We start from the raw sequence: 25960 nt of genomic DNA on the forward strand, positions 1-25960 counted from the left end.
ACAGCCAAGCCAGCCACATTTCACTTCTTTAAATGCAACATACTTTTTCTCAGGCCCTTTGCACATCCTATTCCCAATGACTGAAACTCTTCCTCCTCCTCTAACCCCTTATCTCACATTCAGTTTTCTGAATTCTTCTCCAATAGAGAACAAGTATGGGAGTGGTATAGGAGACTGAATCACTTGTCAAGAAAAAGCCTCATCAGACTTGTTGTTTAATGGTTTTTATGTTTAAGGGTTGGGAATAATTTGTGAGTCTGCATTTTACATGTTGAAAGCATACATGTGCAAAAGCTATTTAATGAAAAACTGCTAACAACTCAAACATGTAAGGACATGAGTTATTCTATGTAAATTATGTGATATTCTTAAAATATACTATTATATAGCCATTAAAATTATATCACAAGAGAGTCATAAAAGCCACTTGTAGCATCAAAGTAAAAATAGTTTCTTCTGCTATTTGGTATTATAGCTGTCAGTATTTCGACTGGAGACTCAGCTCAAGAATGATTTCTTTGTCCAGTAAATTCACAGACCAACAGTTTAATCAAAAGCAGGCTCTTTCCCATCTATGTTGAGTAAAAGTGAAAGTGAAAGTGAAAGTCACTCAGTCATGTCCAATCCTTTGTGACCCCATGGTCTATACATGTCCATGGAATTCTTCAGGCCAGAATACTGGAGTGGGAAGCCTTTCCCTTCTCCAGGAGATCTTCCCAATCCAGGGATTGAACCCAGGTCTCCCACATTGTAGACAGATTCTTTACCAACTGAGCTACAAGGGAAGCCCATGTTGAATAAAAACTTTATTTAATAAAAGGCATAGTGACAGAGACACAAATTTATTTTATTTAACTATGATTAATACAAACGGTCCTATGAATAAAACTAAGTTTTTAGTAATGCAATGTGCATGGCCAGGCAAAAACTGGACCTTACAACCTAGGATTTCACTATCAGTTACCAAGAGTGAATCTCTGGATGAAGTTGGAGACATGGCGCTGGGTGGCCCAGAAGAGCTGACCAAAGCTGTTTTGACTTTTCTAGTTTTCCTGTGATAAATACTTTTCCACCTGAATTCTGGTTTTTTCAACCTCCTTCAGATGCTCAAGTCCTGGTTTTGCTGCCCTTTGCTTCCCACTCTTTTAGTCCTACCACTCCCAACACTCAAGAGGAGACCCAATATGGTCCATTATATTGGGAGACCCATCTTATCTCCAGTTGGTGTTCTGTCTTCAAGGCACATGTTCCTAGCGATCAGATGGGGAGTGATGGTCCTGCATAAAGGATCTGGCCTTCGCCATCAGTCTGTGTACAGAGGGGCAACTCATTCATGGGACACCCTGATTGAGACTATAGAGCTTGAAGGGATTTAGTTCTACAGGCTTTCACTGAGGCGGCTGGATGCACAGGCCAAGGGAAGCTTTACCAAGAAGAAGCTAATGTATTATGACAGAGAGAGACTTATATTTTGGGCTTCCTAGAGCTACCAGAACACTTCAGGGAAAACCAGACCTCCCTGTTCTTAGGAAACAACATGCTCTAGATGAAGATCTTCCTCCTACTTCTTCTAAAATGGATTCTCTCTGGCCTTATAAATCACAGGTGGAGGTAAACTTTCCAAAGCTGGGGCTGAGATCTAAGATGAAGAAACACCCAGAACAGGGGCTGCCAATGCCTGTCCTCTTTTCAGACAGGGTATGACGTGGGAAACTTGGTTGGGGTGCCATGGGAGGGTATATCTGAGGAGGACAGCAATCAGGGGACTGTTGCTGGGCCCTGGCATGGGAGTCATCTATTTCCCCTTTGTGTCGCGGCAGTGAAAACCCTTAGGGCAGACAGGCCAGCAGTTCACAGGAAGGGAGATTGGTAGCTAAGCTTTGTGTCATTCTATGTGGGTGTTTTCTGTTTTAAATTGAACGTAAATGCCTTTATGAAGGGCATACTACCACCTCCTCTGGTCTACCCCTCCTCCACTTTCTGACTTCCTGGTCCCTAGAGGCCTCTGAGTTTACAAGAGCTACCCAAAGGCAACATCTATATCACACGTCCAAGGGCAGTGGCTGTTTTCATAAACAACTCCTACACACTTCTGAAAGGAGCTTCCCTGCTGACTCAGCAGTGAAGACTCTGCCTGCAAGGTAGGAGACCTGGGTTTGATCCTTGGGTCTGGAAGATCCCCTGGAGCAGGAAATGGTAACCCACTCCAGTACCCTTGGCTGGGAAATCCCATGGACAGAGGAGCCTGGTGGGCTACAGTCCATGAGGTTATAAGAGTCAGACACTAAACCACCACCACCCACCCATTTCGAATGTAAGCTCCAGGTTGCTGTTGTTCTTACCCCTGCCATCCACTCCTGAACTTTCCCCCACCACTGTCCTGAGTTTAGGCCCCCGGTACCTCTGCTCTCAACTACTGCTGTTCATCGCTATTGTCTACACTAAGTATTCTTCCCTGGGAAGGCAAGAATACTGGAGTGGGTTGCCATTTCCTTCTTCAGGGGATCTTCCCCACCCTGGGGTAGAGCTCATGTCTCCTGCTGGGCAGGCAGATTCTTTACCACTGTTCCATCTAAACTACTGTGGGTTCTTTTATATATATATATTTGGCTGCACAAAGTCTTCATTGTGGCATGTGGGCTCAGTTGCCCCACAAAAATGTGGGGTCTTAGTTTTCTGACCAAGGATCAGACCCATGTCCCCTGCATTGCAAGGCAAATTCCCAATCAGTGGTCCATTGGGGAAGTCCCTAAACTATGATGGCTTCTTAACTGGCCCCTCTCAGTATTTTTTTTTTTCTTCAACCTATTTTATACACTGCACAACCCCTAATGCCACTTCCAACCTGCTTTGTCTGAATGCCTCATCTAAGTGTTCAGAGTCTCCCATGGCACAGTTGCAACCCACGTGACTAAAGTTTAAGCCCCTCTACCCACCCCATCTTTGAGCTCCGTGTTCCCACTAGACCAAAGCAGTCACATTTCCCTTGAAGTCCTGCAGCTCCCCTACTTAAATGATTTTTCTCACATTCTTTAAGCCACTGGAACACCCTTTGTCCCCATCCTTGCATGCTCATGTTCTATCAGTATGTGGGATGGAGATAAAAACCACCTTTTCCCCCACATTTATCCCAGTTTTCCTCTGATCAGCTTCAGTAGCACTTTCCACTTTCAGAGTGACTGAGTGTGCTTGACTTGCTCTAGTAGCCCCAATTCCCTGAGAGCAGAATTTGTGCTATCTTTTCAGCCCCCAACCTAGCACAGGGCTCCATTAATATCTGAACAAATGAATTAACAAATGAATGCATCTCTTACCTGCAACTTGGCAGTTAATAGTCACATTCACGCCTTGTACTGTTTTGATAGTGCTTCCTACATCAACTGTGATTGCAGGCTCCTCCGTGTTGATCACCATCTCTCGGGATGTTTTCACTAGTGGCTTTCCTGAGGGTGAGACAGAATGTGGCATTTTATTAGATGGGGGGCTTTGGACACTCCCTTGAAACATGATCGACAATGAACAAGGGATATACCCATCTTTTTCCACTGACCATGTTTTCCTTTTCTAACTGTAACTATAAAAACCATCCACCCATCTGCTTATCTAGCTACTACAGAATTGTCAGAAAAGAACAAGGATTGAAGAATCTGAGGCCGGAGCAAGGCAACAGTTGGGATGATTGTACATCTTACCATTAAACTACCAAGGTTTAGTAGATTCCATTTTCATGGAATTAAATTTTTATTTTTAGATAGTTGCAGAGTCACATTCAGTTATAAGAAATAACATAGAGCAATACTGTGTACGCTTTACCCAGTTTCTTCCAATGGCAGTATCTTACTGGTATCTTATGATATCATGACTAGGACATCGATACTACATTTCCATCGCTACAAGGATCCCTCATATTGATCCCAGCCCTGCCTTAATCCTTTGGCAACCATTAATCTGTTCTCTATTTCTTACACTTTTGTCATTTCAAGGATGTTACATAAGTGGAATCATACAGTATGTAACTTTTCTTGATTGGCTTTTTTTCACTCAGAATGACTCTCAGGAGATTCTTCCAGGTCTGACATAGTATGGTGGCATGTATCAGCACTTTGTTCCCTTCTATTGCTGAGGAGTAGTCCATGGGATGGATGTACCAAGTATGTTCAGCCATTTACTTACTGAAGGACACGTGGGTTGTGTCCACATTTTGGCTATTCAAATAAAGCATATAAAAACATTCCTCTCCAAGTTTTTGTGTGAACATTTGTCTTCATTTCCTCTGGGAAAAATGCCCAGGAGTGTAATTGCTAGGTCACATGGTAGTTACATGTTTAGATTTTTAAGGAACTGCTGAACTGTTTCCCCAAGTGGCTGTATCATTTAACATTTCCACCAGTAATATGTAAGTGATGTGGTTTTTCTGCATTCTTGTCAGCATTTGAGTTTTACCTTTATTTTTATTTTTGAACTTTTAATTTTATGTTGGAGTAAAGTCAGTTAGCAATGTGATAGTTTCAGGTGGACAGCTAAGGGACTCAGCCATACAAATACATGCAGGGTCTATGATATATTCTGAGTTAATTTTTGTGTAAGGTGTGAGATTTAGGTCAAAGTTTGTTTTTTGCCTATGGATACACAATTGTTCCATGATCATTAATTGAACAAGCTATCTTTCTTCCACTGAATTGCTTTTGCATGTTTGTCAAAATCATCTGGGTATATTTCTGTGGTTCTACTTCTGCATTCTCCTTCTGTTCCAACCAATTTCAAGATACCAGTACCACACAGTCTTAATTACTGTAATTATATAATTATCTTGAAATTTATTCTTGAATCTGATTCTTCCCACTTTATTCTTCTTTGCTATTCTAGTTTCTTTGCCTTTCTACATACATCTTAAAATAATATTATCTACAGCTATAAAATTTTGCTGTGATTTTGATAGGAAATACATAAACATCTATCATTTTAGAGATAATTGACATCTTTACTGTGTTGAGTCTTCCAATCCATGAACATTGTGTGTCGATTTATTTATATCTCCTTTCTTTCATCCGAGTTCTGTAGTTTCCAGTACACAAGTCTTGCATATTGTTAGATTTATACCCAATTATTCTTTTTTCAAGGGATGGTAAATGATACTGTATTTTTAATTTCAGTGTTTATATGTTCATTGCTAGTATATAGAAACAGTTGAGTTTTACACAGCATGTAACCTTACTAATATATGTTAGTTCTGTAACTTTTTCTTTTTAGAATTTCTGGTATTTTCTTAGAAGGCAATCATGTCTCTGCAAACAATTTTAGTCCTTCCCTTTGATGTATATGCCTTTTATTTCCTTTTCTCAGATTATTTCATTAGATAGAACTTCCATCACTATGTTGAATAAAAAGTGTTGGTAAAAGTGGGATATTAGTATGATGAGTGATTTTTCATTTGGAATCTGGACATTTTCATATCATGCTCTGCAACTTTGGACCTTATTAAAATCTGTTTTAGCGGCTGTTCTCTGAAACCACTCGGGTGGGGGAGACGGAGGTGCCACCTGGCTACCCCCCAGTGGAGGCAGAAGTCCACGTTCTCCCCTTGGCCTCCTCTGTGACCTATGTGGGGGCGCCTCTTAACTGCTGGGCCTGGGCGGAGCTTCTGGCTTCCCACCGACTCTGCTGCCAGAAGGGTGTTGTTGCTGCTGGTGGTGGGCTGAAGTCCTAACTCTCCAGGAGGCTTCCTCTACCCAGAGGGAAGGGGCACTGCAGGGTGAGAGGAGAGGCCCCAGGCCCCCGTGTGATCTCCACATTGCACCCTGTGGGGATTAAATCCATCTTCTCTGTCCAGGGGTCTTGGGGAACCACGCTCCCGTCTGATGAGGAGTCCAATCTTTCCATTCAGGCTTTGCTGGTATAGGTAGTGGTGGACCACACGGTTTTCTGTGGTGTTTGAAATAGAGCAACATTTTCTAAGAGTTCACTGCCCTGCGAGGCTGTCCCTTTCCTGGTCTTTTGGGTAGAGGGAGCAAGCTTTAGTGGGGACTTTTTTTTTTTCTGTTTCTGTGTATTTCCTGACAGCCACCTTCTTCAGCTCCAAGTTTGAGATTTATGATACAAACAAACACACAAACAAGCCACCCCCCAACCCAGTGAAGTCACACTTGTGTTCTTCCTCAGTACCCATGGACCCTAGCCAGTCTGCTTATTTCTCTCCACTTTCAGTCTTCTTATGTTTTGTATAGAATGTCTGGATTTTACTTGCATTTACCAGGAAGAATAGGGGAAAATATATCTATACCATCTTCCCAGATGTAGCAGTTCTGTGTACGTTATACTTTAATAGGCCTTTATCAGGTGGGGCTAACAATATAGCACTTCATGTATATGATCATTAAACACAATGAAAAGATACATTTATTGAGCACCTTGGGGAAATAAGGGTCTACGTGAGATCATTTTCATATACTCAAAGCTTAACTTTTGTAAGTGAAATGGATTTAATTTTCCTTCATCGATTTTATAGGCAAGACAATCTACAATGGCATTTACTCCTCTGTGCCTTCATTAACTGTGAAGAAAACCATAATTCTCCAATGCCCTTCAGAGTCTCACACCTGCTTTTCATGTTTTGTTTTCTTCATCAACTATTTACCTTTCCTTCCTGTGTATACTACCACATGGCCTCATATCAGAAGCCATTCTTTTTTCTCCTCTTCCTTCCTTTTAATTGCCTTCTAGGCATAGGTTATCAGCTTATTGGGATTATGTCTAAGGACAGAAACTTGAGAATGTTCTGAGAAGTTCACCTTTGAATATATGCACAGGCTCTCTCTGTTCTGATTGTTTAGGCACTTTTTCCCCTTATTTCACTTATATTCAATGTGTTTGAGATTATGTATGTGCCTTTTCCCTTATTTAACTGGTATTCAATATGTTTGAGATTATTTATGACCTGATGTGAAGATAAGTGATTTCATACTTAATGCTGAGACTAATTAATGCATGTTGATAATCAGAGAATGCAGTGGGAATGATACTGAATTAATATGGGCCTACTGACTTTACCTCCTGACACTAAGAGGCTCCTGGCCCTAACATTAAAAGTACCTTGAATCTCACCAGCCCCTCCGCTGCTATAATCTGATGTTGCCATGTTCTCTGGCTGGACCACTCTACCAGTCAGTCTGGTCAGTCAGCCTGACTGGTTTCCTTGCTCTGACTGCCCCTTCATATTAAGTCTCTTCTGGTGACAGCCAGGGTGATCTTCAGAAAAGTAACACAGGTTCACAAAAAACTAACCATTCTAATCACACAGACCACAGCCATGTCTAACTCAGTGAAACTAAGCCATGCCCTGTGGGGCCACCCAAGACAGACGGGTCATGGTGGAGAGGTCTGACAGAATGTGGTCCACTGGAGAAGGGAATGGCAAACCAATTCAGTATTTCTACCTTGAGAACCCCATGAACAGTATGAGAAGGCAAGATGATAAGATACTGAAAGAGGAACTCCCCAGGTCGGTAGCTGCCCAATATGCTACTAGAGATCAGTAGAGAAATAACTCCAGAAAGACTGAAGAGATGGAGCCAGAGGAAAAACACCACCCAGTTGTGAATGTCACTGGTGACAGAAGCAAGGTCGGATGCTGTAAAGAGCAATATTGCATAGGCACCTGGAATGTTAGGTCCATGAATCAAGGCAAATTGGAAGTGGTCAAAAAGGAGATGGCAAGAGTGAATACAGACATTTTAGGAATTAGCAAACTAAAATGAACTGGAATGTGTGAATTTAACTCAGATGACCATTATATCTACTACTGTGGGCAAGAATCCCTTAGAAGAAATGGAGTAGCCATTATGGTCAACAAAATAGTCTGAAATGCAGTACTTGGATGCAATCTCAAAAACAACAGAATGATCTCTGTTTGTTTCCAAGGCAAACCATTCAATATCATGGTAATCCAAGTCTATGCCCCGACCAGGAATGCTGAAGAAGCTGAAGTTGAACGGTTCTATGAAGACCTACAAGACCTTTTAGAACTAACACCCAAAAAAGACGTCCTTTTCATTACAGGTGACTGGAATGCAAAAGTAGGAAGTCAAGAAACACCTGGAGTAACAGGCAAATTTGGCCTTGGAGTACAGAATGAAGCAGGGCAAAGGCTAATAGAGTTTTGCCAAGAGAACACACTGGTGACAGCAAACACCCTCTTTGATCAACACAAGAGAAGACTCTACACATGGACATCACCAGATGGTCAACACTGAAATCAGATTGATTATATTCTTTGCAGCCAAAGATGGAGAAGCTCTATACAGTCAGCAAAAACAAGACTGGGAGTGGACTGTGGCTCAGATCATGCACTCCTTATTGCCAAATTCAGGCTTAAATTGAAGAAAAGTAGGGAAAACCACTAGACCATTCAGGTATGACCTAAATCAAATCACTTACGATTATACAGTGGAAGTGAGAAATAGATTTAAGGGACTAGATCTGCTAGAGTGCTTGATAAACTATGGACGGAGGTTCATGACATTGTACAGAAGATAGGGATTATGACCATCCCCAAGAAAAAGAAATGCAAAAAGGCAAAATGGTTGTCTGAGGAGGCCTTACAAATAGTTGTGAAAAGAAGAGAAGCAAAAAGCAAAGGAGAAAAGGAAGGATATACCCATTTGAATGCAGAGTTCCAAAGAATAGCAAGGAGAGATAAGAAAGCCTACCTCAGTGATCAGTGCAAAGAAATAGAGGAAAATAATAGAATGGGAAAGACTAGAGATCTCTTCAAGAAAATTAGAGATACCAAGGGAACATTTCATGCAAAGATGGGTTCGATAAAGGACAGAAATGGTATGGACCTAACAGAAGCAGAAGATATTAAGAAGAGGTGGCAAGAATACACAGAAGAACTGTACAAAAAAGTTCTTCATGACCCAGATAATCATGATGGTATGCTCACTCACACTCACCTAGAGCCAGACATCCTGGAATGTGAAGTCAAGTGGGCCTCAGGAAGCATCACTACGAACAAAGCTAGTGGAGGTGATGGAATTGCAGTTGAGCTATTTCAAATCCTAAAAGATGATGCTGTGAAAGTGCTGCAGTCACTATGCCAGCAAATATGGGAAACTCAGCAGTGGCCACAGGACTGGAAAAGGTCAGTTTTCATTCCAATCCCAAAGAAAGGCAATGCCAAAGAATGCTCAAACTACCGCACAATTGTATTCATCTCGCATGCTAGTAAAGTAATGCTCAAAATTCTCCAAGCCAGGCTTCAACAGTACATGAACCATGAACTTCCAGATGTTCAAGCTGGTTTTAGAAAAGGCAGAGGAACCAGAGATCAAATTGCCAACATCCGCTGGACCATCAAAAAGCAAGAGAGTTCCAGAAAAACATCTATTTCTGCTTTATTGACTATGCCAAAGCCTATGCCTGTGTGGATCACAATAAACTGTGGAAAATTCTTCAAGAGATGGGAATACCAGACCAGCTGACCTGCCTCTAGAGAAATCTGTATGCAGGTCAGGAAGTAACAGTTAGAACTGGACCTGGAACAACAGACTGGTTGCAAATAGGAGAAGGAGCATGTCAACGCTGTATATTGTCACCCTGCTTATTTAACTGATATGCAGAGTACATCTGAGAAATGCTGGACTGGATGAAGCTCAAGCTGGAATCCAGATTGCCGGGAGAAACATCCATAACCTCAGATATGCAGATGACACCACCCTTATGGCAGAAAGTGAAGAAGAACTAAAGAGCCTCTTGATGAAAGTGAGAGAGGAGAGTGAAAAAGTTGGCTTAAAGCTCAACATTCAGAAAACTAAGATCATGGCATCTGGTCCCATCACTTCATGGCAAATAGATGGGGAAACAATGGAAATAGTGATAGACTTTATTTTTTTGGGATCCAAAATCACTGCAGATGGTGACTGCCGGCATGAAATTAAAAGATGCTTACTCCTTGGAAGGAAGTTATAACCAACCTAGACAGCATATTAAAAAGCAGTGATATTACTTTGCCAACAAAGGTCCATCTAGTCAAATCTATGGTTTTTCCAGTAGTCATGTAAGGATGTGAGAGTTGAACTATAAAGAAAGCTGAGCGCCGAAGAATTGATGCTTTTGAACTGTGGTGTTGGAGAAGACTCTTGAGAGTCCCTTGGACTGCAAGGAGATACAACCAGTCCATCCTGAAGGAGATCAGTCCTAGGTGTTCATTGGAAGGACTGATGTTGAAGCTGAAACTCCAATACTTTGGCCACCTGATGCAAGAGCTGACTCATTTGCGACGACCCTGATGCTGGGAAAGATTGAGGGTAGGAGGAGAAGGGGATGACAGAGGATGAGATGGTTGGATGGCATCACTCACTCAATGGACATGAGTTTGGGTGGACTCCAGGAGTTGGTGATGGATAGAGAGGCCTGGCGTGCTGCAGTCTATGCGGTCACAAAGAGTCACATACGACTAAGTGACTGAACTGAACTGAACTCAACTGAGGGTGATCTTTCTAAAACATGAATCAGATCACACAGTGCCTCTGCTTAGACTATCTAGTACTTTTCAGTGTAGTTAGAACAAAACTTCAAGCCTCCTTTCACGACCTACAATCCTCTAGGTGTTCAGGCCAGCTGCCTACATCCCAGCTCCTTACCTCACTGAGGTCACACTCCCCATGGATTGCTGTGGCTCTGGCCACACTGGCCTTCAGTCCCTTCCTCCGGAACATCAGCCCACTTGTCCCAGCTGTTCCCTTTCCCCGACATCCTCCACCTGAAGACTTCTGCACAGTTATCTTCTGGTCATTCATGTCTCTACACAAATGTCTCCTCCTACTGGGGCCTTTCCCAACCACGCCATCTAAAGCATGCATGCCACCCCTCTCCTGCCTGTCATTACATAGCTCACTGCCAATTTTATTTTCTTCCTAAGCACGAGAACTACCTAAAATCATCTTACTTGTGTGTTCTCTGCCTCCCACTCCTCATCATGTAAATTCCGTAAAATCAGGGATCACATCCCTCTGTTCTCGTCTTTATTCCTACCACTTAGTCCTGGCACACTGTAGGTCCTTGATAAATATCTAGTAAATGAATATATATGTGCATATAGGATAGTATGTACATTACCTGAATTTGTTTTTGTTGTCAGAATAACCCTGAGAGGCAGGTAAAGAATTTCCATCTTTTATATAGATAAGGGCTTCCCAGGTGGCGCTAGTGGTAAAGAACCTCCCTGCCAATGCAGGAGACATGAAACACAAGTTCAGTCCCTGGGTTGGGAAGATCCCCTGGAGGAGGGCATGGCAACCCACTCCAGTATTCTTGCCTGGAGAATTCCATGGCTAGAGGAGTCTGGCAGGATAGAGTCCATAGGGTCTCAAGGAATTGGACGCGACTGAAGTGACTTAGCACTCACACATGCAAGGAACTTAGGCTCAGAAAGGCCCCAGGGTTTGCCCAAGGCCAGAAAGCAAGCAAAGAGTAGGGCTGAACTGGATCCCAGAACTCTGACCTCAAGTTCGGTCCTTGTAACCAGAGATCCCAAATCCTTGTCTGTGGACTGGCTGCCTCAGAACCCCCAGGACACCTGTTAAAAACATAATCTGTCCTGCTGTATATAATATAGCTGTCTCACTATGTAATAAAAACAACTGTGCCAATGGGGAAAAGCAGGTTAGGGACCAGAGAGTTTCAGACTCACAATTACCAAGTTATTTTTCCTACAGGAATTTTAATAATAAAGGTGGTTTTATAGCTGCAAGTGTATAGCTATAAAATTCAAATGTCACCGAATTAAAACCAGCCCTTAATTAATTACATTGAGTTTTGCTGAAAGTAACAACTGTGCATCCTGTCACGAGAGGCACTTTTGTTAGCACAGGCTACTTAGGTGTTATTACCTTCATTATAAAGACAAAGCACAGAGTTACTGAAGCATTTACAGTTTACAGAAGTTTATATTAAACACGATTCTTCTTAATCAATTGACCCTCTTACATCTATCAGAAAAAGCACAGTTACCAAAGCATTTACAATTAATAGAAGTTTATATTGAACACACGGTTCTTCTTAATCAGTTGACCCTCCTACATCTATTAGAAAAGCTTGTACATATTATTGAGTCATACAGTGAGACCTCCTAAACCTGACTCTCAGGTGGTGGGATGGAAGCTCTAGTTTCTATTTTGAACAAATTTTGAGGCAATTCTGACACGTAGGCAGGTTTGTTCATTAATGAATTACACTGTGTTACTTTTTCTTGAGTCCTGGTGAGAGCTGAAGTTTTTTTGAAAGCCCACTAGTTCAATATTAGAAAATTTCAGGTTGGAAACATGCACCCCAAAGTTCACTGCAGCACTATTTACAACAGCCAAGGCATGGAAGCAACCTAAGTGTCTCTCAACAGAGGCATGGACAAAGATGATGTGGTACATATTATGACAGAATATTACTCGGCCATGAAAAAGGAAAAAATGGCATTTGCAGCAACATGGATGGGCCTAGAGATCATTATACTAAGTGGAATAAGTCAAGACAGATGAACATCATATGATATAACTTATATGTGGAATCTAAAAAAAAGTGAACGTATTTACAAAACAGAAACAGACTCATAGATCTTGTAATCAAGTTAAGGATAACAAAGGGGAGACAGGGAGGGAAATGAGTAGGTAACACACATACACAGACATGTATAACTGATTCACTTCGCTGTATACCTGAAACTAATACAACATTGTAAATCAACTGTATTTCAATAAAAATTAAAAAAAAGAAAAACAAAGGAAAAATAATTTAAGTCCACTTTTGATCACCTAGATAGTCACCTAGTGAGGTGAGTACTGCTGAGAAATGCCACGCCTGTGTTTGTGCTTGATTACAATCCCATCAGCTAGTATTACTTTAATTATGGAAGTTAATTAGAAGAAAAAGAAGAGAGATGCAGAGAGGGAGTGAGATGATAAATTATGTATTTGTACTAAGACAATGTTAAAAAAGGTCTGACCAAAAAGACTTTTACAACGGGCAAAACAAAACAAAAAAAGAGACTGATTCAGAGAGCTGGTGTAGATATACCTGAGCAGACCCTGGGCTGGAACTCTCTGTTCCCATAGCATGGGGCACACACCCTGACTGTTGGAGCTGATGGGGCCACCTGAGGGAGGGGGCAGCCACCAATGTTTCTGGCCAGATCCAGAGAAGTGACAGGAGGCATGGACAGGACAAGGGCCAATGCTTTCCTTCCAATAAACAAAAACATTACCCTAAATTAAAAAAAAAAGAGGCTGAATGTAATCATGGAGCCTCTGCAGTGTGGGTGGAGCCTCACTGTCAGGACCACATTCACCTGTAGTCCGGTCATCTCTGCAGGTCAGCATCAGCTAGCAGATTACATGTGTGTTGATTTTTGGAAACTGTCAGGGTTTATAGATCACTCTGTCACTGAATCTGCAAACTGGTCATATATACAAATACAGGAAGAACAAGGAAATAGAAACAAAGGCAAGCGTTTCAATTTATCACAACCAATATAAGGAAGCAAGCCTCTTCAAGAGTCAGAAATAGGAGCATTAAGAGAATCATTTCCTGTAGACCTCATGAAACTGCTTAGCTTTTGGATCATGGCTCCTGTTGAAATGAGATGGAACAGGGGTTCCAGAGCCTCAGTGGTAAGCAAGGGCAGCCCGGGCACAGGATGAACCTGGGTTAGCTAATACTTGCCTGTCAATCAATATCCAGTGATGGGGGGGAGTGCCACCTTGGGCTGCCTTCACAGTAGAGGCATTCGACCAAATAGGCACTGTCCTGACCTGGGAGGACAGGCAGCGGGAGAGACAGGCAGGGACGGATGAGCAGCCCTGGGAGCAAATGCTTGGAACCATTAATACATTCCTGTGCATAGTCTGGGCTCTGGCTCACGCCTCTTTCCCTCATGTGTGACTCTGGGTAAAATCAAAATCCAATGGGAAAAAATCTGAACATATGTGCTTGAAAAATATCTTTGGCCCAGTATAAAGGTGATGGAGAGAGGAGCCAGAGGAGATGAAGGTTTCTCTTTTTGAGCGCAGCCAAGAACAGAGAGCATTGAAAGCAACTTTTTCTCAGGTCCGAAGTCCAGGTCTCTGCTAACAGCAACTTTGTTTTCAATAGCAGGATGGCAGAGACAGATCTGTTATCAACCAGATCCTTTTCTTTTCCTTCCTGGGCACACAGTTAGGCCATTTGTCAGCCTCTCTGCAGTGAGATGTGGGCAGGGTGCTGGTCTCTAGCAGATGAAATGTGAGCAGAAGTCAACTGTGCCATTTCTTGACCCAAACCACAAAAACCCTCTTGTGAAATAATTTGTTTTAGATGTTAGGTGAGTGAGAAAAAAAAAAAAATCTATTTTAGCTATCATATACTTATGGTTTGGTTTGTTAAGCAGGCAAATAGAAAAAAGTGCCTAGTAAGCGCACATGCTAATTATTCCATGTTTAATCTTCTTTCCCCTCTTCTAATATTATGAGTCACAAATGGCATTTGAAAATGGTTCTCTACAATCATTAGCCATCAAAAATAACAAGGACCTACTGTATAGCGCAGGGAACTATATTCAATATCTCGTAATAACTTATAATGGAAAAGCCTGAAAAAGAATACATTTCTCTCTCTATAAATATAACTGAATCACTTTGTGGTACACCCAAAACATTGTAGGGCAACTATACTTCAGTAAAAAAATAAAAATTGAAAAATGAAGAGGAAAGAATGAATTGTACTTTGAACCCTTCAGATTCTCACTGTTGAGTAAGAGGCAATCTACCCCAGGAAGTGTGCATGTATATTCATTAGCAAGGAGAATGAGAAGACTTGCTAAAGGTGACTGGGAACCTCGGCAATATTGGAAACCAGGACTGCAGGAGGCAGGTTTGGAGACAACACAAGAGCTCTGGGAAGGATGTAAAAATGGCAAATAGGTTTGAGAAGATGGAACACTGCTCAGATAGAGATTCTGGGTTACATCCAGGAGGGGATGCATGTTTTACCACTCAGTCTCTTTGGGACCCCATGGACTGTAGCCTGCCAGGCTCCTTTGTCCATGGGATTCTCCAGGCAAGATTGCTGGAGTGAGATGTTATTTCCTCCTCCAGGGGATATTCCCAGGCCAGGGATCGAACCCCTGTCTCCTGTGGTTCCTGCATTGGCAGGCTAGTTCTTTACCACTGAGTTACCCAGGAAGACACACCCAGGAAGACTGAACAGCAGCAAAAGAATGTGATAAATCATGATGCTTCCAGGGGGCATGGGTGTAGGAAGTGGTGCCTACATGGCAGGTGTTCAGACTCCATCCCTCGATAGCTGAGTGGCCTCGGGAGAGTTATTTAGTCTCTGTATACCTTCGTTTTCTACTTCTATGGTTGCTGAAAGCAGTAATGCTTGTAAAGTTGTTTGCACAACATGAGGTCTGAATATATGCTAGCTATCATCAGCATGATCCCTGGTATGATACAGGGAGAAAACACTGAGGAACAGTGTCTGGGACTTTTGATAAACCAAGAAAACACACAGAAAGGACAAGTGTAAAGAAAGAAAGGGAAAAACAAGAAAGAGGAGAGGGAACAAATCTTTTAGTGAGAAGGAACTCAGGTGTCTCTATTTTGAAGAACTGTGAGGGTTTCAGGCTAACCAGAAGAAATTATTTTCTCCTAGGGCTTCCCTTGCGGCTCAGCTGGTAAAGAATTCTCCTGCAATGCAGGAGATCTGGGTTTGATCTCTGGGTTGGGAAGATCCCCTGGAGAAGGGAAACGCTACCCACTCCGGTATTCTGGCCTGGAGAATATACAGCCCATGGGGCTGCAAAGAGTCAGACATGACTGAGCGACTTTCACTTGGCTTCTCCTGAAAGTAGTATTAGTCTCTGGACAGACGGTGTCAAGTCACATACTGGAGACCTCAGAAAGTAACTACTTCCAGAGAAATGGTGAAATAATGCATGCCAGGGTAACTTGCTGGTGCCCTCATGACTCTATTCGAGAAAATTGTAGTCAGATCCACAAAGACCCAAATCTTAATTCAAGAGAAAAGTGAATAAGGCAGTGATGCCAAATAATTAAAATATTTGCATACACAGCAGTAAGGTGTTATAAATCTCACCTGCTTTCACTTTCTAACACTAAGCAAGCTGTATTTTTCCAGATTTAATCAATGCATAATGCCTTGTAATTAGTGAGAATGCTTTAAGGAATATTAGCCTCTGCTTACACTGCAATGATCATAGGTTTCTCAGAAGGGCCACCAGAGTGAAATCTGTGAAAATTCCCTGAAATGAGAATTCTCAGTTGAAGAACTGAAGAACTCATGAGTCAAAATTTAAGGGACCACAATCCACATGAACCTATGAAAGCTTTTCTCAAAACACCAACACCATCTTGTACCTTTGACATCGGTAGTGCTGGATCCTGATTGTTAATGTCCAGTTACCATCTCCTGCTGTCCAGAAACTTTTCAGGATCTGGCTACCTGGCAGTTTCAACAAGAGTTTCTTTGTTACGGATAACAGTCATATTAAAATGCATGATATTTTCTTTAGTCTGGGTCTCCTTCCAAGTGCCTTTCACATTTTATAGCTCAGGAATTTTTAACTCCTTCCTGTCCTGCTGTCTCTCTTGCAAGGTCTCCTTCACTTCTACTTCCTGTCTCCTGAATCAGTGTTTGTCATTTCGGTCAACTCCACACCCTTTCTCTTCACCAATTCTCTGATACTTTTCCCCTTCATCTGCAATTTTCCCTAGATTTCATTGTAAAAGCTATCCTTTTTTGCCATCTAGTTTTCCAGTCTCCAAAAGATAAAGGAAATAAATTTGCAAATGTTAGAATTTTAAGTAAGGGGAGTTTATAGCTGGTAGTGGTGGGTGGAGACTACTGTACTTTATTTGTATATAAGAGATTCATAGGACTTTTAGGTCTAAAAAAGACCCAAGAGTGCATCTATTTAAAACTCCTCTGTTTACAATAAGGACACAGGTTTATAGTTCTAAATCTGCTCTAAGTTTTGTAATGAGACAAATACCCTAAAATCTTACCTATTCTATTGTTACAATAAGTCTCCCTTTTAGTAGTAGTGAAAAAAAGTAAATGTTTCTCTCCCATCCAAATCATTATATGGTTTTACTTAGTGTAATCTAATAAAATAAATTATTATACTTCAGTGACACTCTGACTATGCTGGAAAATGAGGTGTAATATTTGAGCAGAGAATATAGAAAATGGATGATTGAACCAGAGGGCACTGTAGCCTCCAGGCTATGTTCAGTCCACTCACATGTTTGGTCTGGAAAGAATTTTTTAAAAATTTGAACTTGCTGGACTCAGTTAAAAAAAGAAAGAAAGGAGAAATTAAAAAAAAAAAAAAGTGTGTGTGTATGTGTGTGTGTGTTTTGATTTGGCTTATATGGAAAAACTGGAAGGTCTACCAACATTAGATTTGTGATTTTCTTTGGCAATAGAAAGATAAAAACGAGTTGTGCCCTTCAGATAGGGTATGGTGCTGTCCATACTCTAATCCTTGGGATCTGTCACTATGTTGTATTACATGACAAAAGGAATTAAAGTTGCAGTTGCAATTAAGATTGCTAATGAATGGACAGTAAGATAGTGAGATTACTCTAGGTGGGCCAGTCTAATTATTTGAGCTCCTAAAATTGAAAGAGGGATACTAGAGAGCTTGTCAGAGAGAGGCAATATGAGAAAGACTCAATCTCCAACTGCTAGCTTTGAGATGGAGGAAGAGGGCCAAAAACTAAGGAATGCAACAGCCTCTAGAATTTGCGAATGACACTCAGTCTACAGCCAGCAAGAAATCAGGATCTCAGTCCTAGGTCACAGTGACCTAAATTCTGCCCACAATGCAAATGAACAGGAAAAGCTTTTTCTCCTGGAGTTTATAGAAAGGAGTGCACCCCTTTGACACCTTGGTTTTATCCTGGTAAGACTGTACTGGACTTTTGGCCTACAGAACTCTAAAACAAAATATTTGTGTTTTAGGACTCTAAGTTTGTGGTAAATTTGTTAGGGAAAAATAAAAGAATAATCTGCAGGCCATACACACTGCTTATATCACCAAAGTTACTACTTTGACAAAGAAGACATATAAACGAGTAATCAGCAGGAGAAAAGATGCTCAACATTGTTAGTCACCAGGGAAATGTAAATTAAAGTCACAATAAATGATCATTTGACATCCATGAGGATGGCTATGATTAAAAAAAATAGACAATAACAGATGTGGTGAGGATGTAGATACTGAAATCCTTATACTACTGATGGAAACACAGTTGACAGTTTTTTAAAAAGTTACACGTAAATGTGCCATACAACCCAGCAATTCTACTTTTCGGTATATACACCCAAGAGAAATGAAAAGATGTCCACACAAAAGCTTGCACATGAATGGTCACTTCAACACTATTCATGATAGCCAAAAAACTGGAAATAAGCCCAATGTCCATCAACTAGTGAATGGAAGAAAATGTGGTATATTCATACAATGGAATAGTATTACTCCACCACAAAAAGGAATGCAGCATACATGTCACAACATGGGTCAATCCTGAACACGTTATGCTAAGTCACTAACAAAGGACCATGTAGGACCCCACTTTTTTAAAGTATCTGGAATAGGCAGGTCTATGAAGATACAGTACACTCGTAGTTACTGAGGCCTCCAGGAAATGAGGGGATTGGGAAGTGATGGCTAAGAGGTGTGGAATTTATTTCGGGACAGTGAAAATGTTCTAAATATTTGAGTCTGGTGATGAATGTACAACTCTGAATGTACTAACAGCTACTGAATTGTATACTTTAAACAGTTGACTTGTACAGTATGTGAATTACACTTCAACAGTGTTTTTAAGAAAACAACAATCTTAGTTTGTTGTGATCATGGTTATACAACTTAAAAAATTTGCTAAAATATCACTGAATTGAACACTTATAACGGGTGGATATTATGGGATGTAAATTATGGCTCCAGAAAATTGATAAAACAATTTAAATCTAATTTAACCTTTTCTTGAGGAGTCAGGGTCAACAGTGTGACTACTAATTAATTATCTTACACAAAAAATAAGAAGGACTTGGTATTTCTTTGCCTTTGCGATTCTGTTTAGTTGGTGTGCCTTTGGTATCAATATTGCAGGGCCCTTAGGGTCCAAGGGCTTCCCTGATGGCTCAGATGGTAAAGAATCCACCTGCAATGTGGGAGACCTAGGTTCGATCCCTGGGTTGGGAAGATCCCCTGGGGTCTCAAGAGTCAGATATGGCTGAGTGACTAATACTAGGATCTAAGGAAGTCTAGGGCTTAGACTATCCTTACTTACATATCCCCAGGCTGCCTGGCTTCTTTTTCCTCCCTTGCTTCAATCATCATTCCCTAAACATATTTTTTTTTTACCAATGCCAGTATGTCAGATTACTACCATTACCTCTACAGATTATTCATTTGAAGTTAACAACTCTCCAGGACACTAAGGCAGCAACTTCTTTAGCATGTTCCACTGCAGAGTCCTAGAAGACGGACCCCATACCCAGGACAGCTGCATGATGCTACAGCCTCTTCAAGGAACAACACTCGAAGGATATGGTACCCACTACCTGTCTAGACTGAGTGCCTGATGAACTATGGACAGAGGTTCGTGACATTGTAGAGGAGACAGGGATCAAGACCATCCCCATGGAAAAGAAATGCAAAAAGGCAAAATGGTTGTCTGAGGAGGCCTTACAAATAGCTGTGAAAAGAAGAGAAGCAAAAAGCAAAGGAGAAAAGGAAAGATATTCCCATTTGAATGCAGAATTCCAAAGAATAGCAAGGAGAGATAAGAAAGCCTTCCTCAGCAATCAATGCAAAGAAATACAGGAAAACAACAGAATGGGAAAGACTAGACATCTCTTCAAGAAAATTAGAGATACCAAGGGAACATTTCATGCAAAGATGGGCTCAATAAAAAAATGGTATGGACCTAACAGAAGCAGAAGATATTAAGAAGAGGTGGCAAGAATACACAGAAGAACTGTATAAAAAAGATCTTCATGACCCAGATAATCATGATAGTGTGATCACTTATCTAGAGCCAGACATCCTGGAATGTGAAGTCAAGTGGGCCTTAGAAAGCATCACTATGAACAAAGCTAGTGGAGGTGATGGAATTCCTGTTGAGCTATTTCAAAACCTGAAAGATGATGCTGTGAAAGCACTGCACTCAATATGCCAGCAAATGTGGAAAACTCAGCAGTGGCCACAGGACTGGAAAAGGTCAGTTTTCATTCCAATCCCTAAGAAAGGCAATCCTAAAGAATGCTCAAACTACCACATAATTGCACTCATCTCACACGCTAGTAAAGTAATACTCAAAATTCTCCAAGCCAGGCTTCAGCAATACGTGAACTGTGAACTTCCAGATGTTCAAGCTGGTTTTAGAAAAGTCAGAGGAACCAGAGATCAAACTGCCAATATCCGCTGGATCATCAAAAAAGCAACAGAGTTCCAGAAAAACATCTATTTCTGCTTTCTTGACTATGCCAAAGCCTTTGACTGTGTGGATCACAATACACTGTGGAAAATTCTGAAAGAGATGGGAATACCAGACCACCTGACCTGCCTCTTGAGAAACCTATATTCAGGTCAGGAAGCAACAGTTAGAACTGGACATGGAACAACAGACTGGTTCCAAATAGGGAAAGGAGTACGTCAAGGCTGTATATTGTCACCCTGCTTATTTAACTTACATGCAGAGTAAATCATGAGAAATGCTGGGCTGGATGAAGAACAAGCTGGAATCAAGATTGCCGGGAGAAATATCAATAACTTCAGATATGCAGATGACACCACCCTTATGGCAGAAAATGAAGAGTAACTAAAAAGCCTCTTGATGAAAGTGAAAGAGGAGAGTGAAAAAGTTGGCTTAAAGCTCAACATTCAGAAAACTAAGATCATGGCATCCAGTCCCATCACTTCACGGCAAATAGATGGGGAAACAGTGGAAGAGGTGTCAGACTTTATTTTTTTGGGCTCCAGAGTCAGTGCAGATGGTGACTTCAGCCATGAAATTAAAAGATACTTACTCCTTGGAAGGAAGGTTATGACCAACCTAGATAGCATATTTTAAAGCAGAGACATTACTTTGCCAACAAAGGTCCGTTTAGTCAAGGCTATGGTTTTTCCAGTGGTCATGTATGGATGTGAGAGTTGGACTGTGAAGAAAGCTGAGCATCAAAAAATTGATGCTTTTGAACTATGGTGCTGGAGAAGATTCTTGAGAGTCTCTTGGACTGCAAGGAGATCCAACCAGTCTATCCTACAGGAGATCAGTCCTGGGTGTTCATTGGAAGGACTGATGTTGAAGCTGAAATGCCAGTACTTTGGCCACCTCATGCGAAGAGTTGACTCATTGGAAAAGACCCTGATGCTGAGATGGATTGGGGGCAGGAGGAGAAGGGGATGACAGAGGATGAGATGGCTGGATGGTATCACCGACTCGATGGACATGAGTTTGAGTAAACTCCGGGAGTTTGTGATGGACAGGGAGGCCTGGCATGCTGAGATTCATGGGGTTGCAAAGAGTCGGACACGACTGAGCAACTGAATTGAACTGAACCTGTCTCAGCACCCATGCTTCCTTCATTCCATTGAACAGATGTGAGAATTGTTTTCTCAGGATGTGAGATGGGCTAGACTAGATCATTTTCTTGTTTGCTTCCTCTATTCTGCTGGGGAGCAGAGAAAGTTGAATTCTCTTGCTGTACTCTCATCCCTTTCATCTGAATTCTATGAAAGCTAGGCTTCCTCAGTGGGCATGCTACACATCTATACATACTGAGGAAAACTTTAGAATCTTGGTTACTCAGTATTGTAACAGATAATGAAATCCCTTGATAGCAGCTTGAATGAATCAATGGCCATTACCCTGGTGCTCAGAGCATCACTAGGAACAAAGGTAAACTTCTGTGCTTTTCCCTCTGATCTGGTGCACTGGGGCAAATCTTTCATTGCTGGTTGTCACCACGGTGACAAAGTCCTCTCTGAGCCCAACTCTCTATGAAGCAGAACCCTCCCCTGGTGAACAGAGTTGCTGGATGAAGAATTCAGAAATGCCAATTCGAAATGACTTACATTATGAAAAGCTTACAAAACGGCTTGTCTTTATTGCAGCTACTAAATCATAATGAGGAGGGGGCTGAGACAGGAGAATTAAAAAAAACCAACCCAACTGCCTTTTATTTTTATTTTCCCAGTGAGGTTTCTGTGATCTCTTTGTTAGACACAATATGTGTCAGCTATTCAACTCATAGAAAAGCAGAAAAACATGCCAGGAAAGGAGAAATATTTTCTGTCTCTTTCTTCCTGTGAACACTTGGGATGAGCTCATCTGTGTTCTCTCCTTTCAATGAAAGATACACTCATCCCTCAGCCCCCATCTTCTTCTCATTTTCCATTGATGATGTCAAGCAGGCCTTACAGTATCTCTTTTGTGATCTTATAAAATCAATGACAACCAAAAGCGTTTCCCTTGTGGCTATGACCTCATCATTGGGCTACACCTGGACGGGCCTCATCTGCATTGGTGAGCAGAGCTCCCCTCCAGACTGAAGCAATTTACCAGGAAACCACTGCTTTCCTTCACAATGCTGCCTACAGCATTCGGATCTGGCAGTTTTCTGAGCAATGTTGGCTGAATGCGGAATCTCACTAGTCAAGACGGCTCTCCAATCTCCGTGCCTCATTTTCGCGCACACCAGAGATTCTCCTTTACCTATGGCTACAAATGCACACAGTCAACTGTCCTTCAACATGTTAGGTATGTGACACTTTGGTGACATTCTTAAACTCCTCCCTAGCCGCTGCTACCCTCCCATCTACCTTCTGAGCAGTGAAACATCCAGTGAAGCATCCAGTTGAGTCGAGTTTAGGACAGAAAGTTTTGTGCCACTGGGTCTACATGGCTGTGAGTTTCTGGAACCAGGGAGGTAGGTAGGGAAACCTTAGGCATCTCCACCCTGAGAGGCACTCGTAAAGTACTCTCAAAACCTTTGGGACTTAAAAGATAAAATCAACACATACTGATGAGTTTAGAGAGAAGCAAAGGGCTCTAAAGACAATACTTTACAGGCTTAAATAGGGCAGAGTAGGAAGGTTTGGTATATCTAAAACTAAATGGTGTTTCTATATTTAAACAAAAACTGTAGAGAGTACCAATGAACCTACCATAGATCTGAGCAGCAGAACTGACAACATACTCAACTCAGAGGATGGGGGAATAGGAATGTTCTAAGTATGGGCCAAGGAGGGTTCACCAGCTCTCCCTTCCTCTCCCATGTGAAATAGTCCTCGTGTAGCCACCTCCCTTGCTCTGAATCCAGGCACACTCAAACCACTTTTCAGATAGCGAATTCAGCTCTCCCCTTGACATTGAGACGTTGAGATATTAGACAGAGGTGCTCTACAAAGGGTTTGTGAGCGTTCCAGTCTCTGAAAAGGAATCTCCCCTACTGTAAAAATAACCTGGCTTTTGCTTTATCTTCACAGTAATAATAATAAGAGTGAACAGGTATTGAGTGCTTGCTACATGCCAGGCATACTTACAAGCATTTTACATGAAGGAAGGCATTTAATCTCTACAAGAACCTTCTGAGTCAAACACTATTATTATCACCATAAGTCAAATAAAGAAACTGAGTCAGAGAGTATGAAGAAGCTGCTCAGGAATATGTAGCTTGGACGTGACAGAGTCAGGATTCAAATGCAGACTGGGAGGCTCTGGAGCCTGCGGGCTTAACTGCCATACTATGCTTGCTCTCGTGAATTACTATGAACAAATTTCCCCACATCTGGTCAATTCAGGTGCATTAGCAAGACCCAAGTCTTGCTAATGTCAAGGGGACACCTGAGTGCTTTGAGCCTCAAATAAAATCCTTTTTTGGGGGGGGCCTACATTTATACTGAAGTCGAGGTGAAAAACAAAAAACAAAACCCACCACTCTACAATGTCTTTTAAAGCAGAGAGGTACTGAGGTTTACCATGAGGGTCTGATCAAAAGTGAGCTGGCAGGCTATGCCGTCCAGGGGGTTCCAAAGAGTTGGACGTGGCTGAACTGAGCATGAGCACAAAGAGCTGAATTAGCTCCTAATGGGCTTCTCTGATGGCTCAGAGGGTAAGGAATCTGCCTGCCATGCAGGAGACCTGTGTTCAAGCCCTAGCTCAGGAAGATCCCCTGGAGGAGGGAATGGCAAACCCACTCCAGTACTCTTGCCTGGAGAAGCCCATGGACAGAGGAGCCTGGTGGGCTACAGTCCATGGGGTCGCAAAGAGTTGCACATGACTGAGCAACTAACACTTATAAAGTATTGATTAGGCCAGAAAGTTCATTTGGGTTTGAGTTCTGGAAAAACCCAAATGAACTCTGTGGCCAACCCAATACTTGCAAATTTTCCGTGTGAAGATGTACACTGAAAAAACGCATGGATGCAAAGTTGGGCTGATGTTTTACACATTTCAGAATTGATTTCAGGATGTTTCATCTTAGAAGAGCTAGAGAAAGAAAGAGAAATATTTATTAGGTGTGAACTATGTGCCTGGCATTGGGCTCAGGGCTTTTTCACATGTGCAATCTTATTTACCCTCACAACAATCCTGTAAAATATGATTAATTTCACTCTTACAGATGAGAAGGAAGATTCAGTGAGCTTATACCCTTTGTTCAAGGTCACAGAGCTAACGAACAGTAGAACTGTATCCTTTAGAAATGCCTCACATCTCCCCCCCTGCAAAGTGCCCCTCCCACCACCACTTACATGGTATTTGCGTTGTATCTTATACATGGCTACGCAGGGTCTTAATGGGTACATTTGAAGGAAACTCTCTCTCTTGATTCTAGGTGGTCATGTATACATCTATTGCCTTCACTAGTCTGTAAGCATCACAGATCACAAAACTCAGGTCTAACTTACTGCTCCACACTGATAATACTTGGCAGAGGATATGCTCAGAACAGTAGCTGGTGAGTCACTTTAAAACTGTGAGTGTAGATGTTGACGTCGGGCTAGGTGATAATCCCAGGTAAGGATACAAATACAATATTAGAGCAACATCTCTATTTTGATCCTTAACTTTCAGAGGGATTGTCTGACAGACTTGCCAGCAGACCTGAACAAACCCCACCACCGAAGACAAAGACACAGCTCCCTAAGCTCTGGGTGTGGTGTCCGTGAACTACTTCATCGCTCAGCTCCTTTCCTCCTTCTTCCCCGGTGCCTCTTTGGCTGCTCTCTCTCTTTCCTGGCTTTGAACTTTTTGGCAGCCTCCAATAGCTCCTCTTCAAAGAGCTGAAGACAAGCCTGATGTTACAATTGCTTTGCTTAATCCCAGACAGGTTTCCATGAATTGTATTAAATTCAGGTGAACAAAGGGTATTTAGTCTGTGACAGAGCTGAACCGTATCTGGATAAATATAAACAAGAGACTTAATCCTGTAAGAGTTGGAAGGGTGTCTGTGCTGCCCTGAACAAGGCAGACTGTGTTGGGGGGCAGGTAAGGCAGAAGAGAATTAACCAGATGGGTGCCAAGCATCTGGACTCTGTACAAAGAGAGGCATAAAGATTATGACTGGAATACATTAGGAGCAAAGCAAATGTTCTATTCACAAAAAAATAGGCATTAATAATAGTCTGTAATCCACCTCAGGGCCCCTCAGCTGGCCTCACTCTGGTGACTTTCATCCTCTCTTCAGAGCGTCCTGCTCAGGGTCCCTTCCCAAATCAGCCTTAGGTCATGGGGGTAGAAATATTGTTGCCAAACAGATATGCAAGGGAGTAGCATGTGTGACTGGAAAACAGTGTGACAACATAATCCCGGCGTGGATGGATGAGGTCAGTGTGGGGTGATGTCGGCTTTTCTAGCAACGATTGAATCATCTCATGGGAGCGGCAATTGAAAAGAAT

At 41.9% G+C, this 25960-nt stretch overlaps 1 protein-coding gene across 1 annotated transcript in view; it reads right to left on the minus strand.

Annotated features, from left to right (window-relative positions):
• The window catches only part of LOC133048526 (ADAMTS-like protein 1), a 216103-nt gene that overhangs the window by 102176 nt on the left and 87967 nt on the right, over positions 1-25960 (minus strand). Inside the window, exon 5 of the mRNA XM_061132224.1 lies at positions 3315-3443. Coding sequence (XP_060988207.1) covers positions 3315-3443 — 129 coding nt within the window. The remainder of the gene's footprint in view (positions 1-3314; positions 3444-25960) is intronic.

The sequence above is a fragment of the Dama dama genome, chromosome 29, assembly GCF_033118175.1.
Source record: "Dama dama isolate Ldn47 chromosome 29, ASM3311817v1, whole genome shotgun sequence".
NCBI lineage: Eukaryota > Metazoa > Chordata > Mammalia > Artiodactyla > Cervidae > Dama > Dama dama.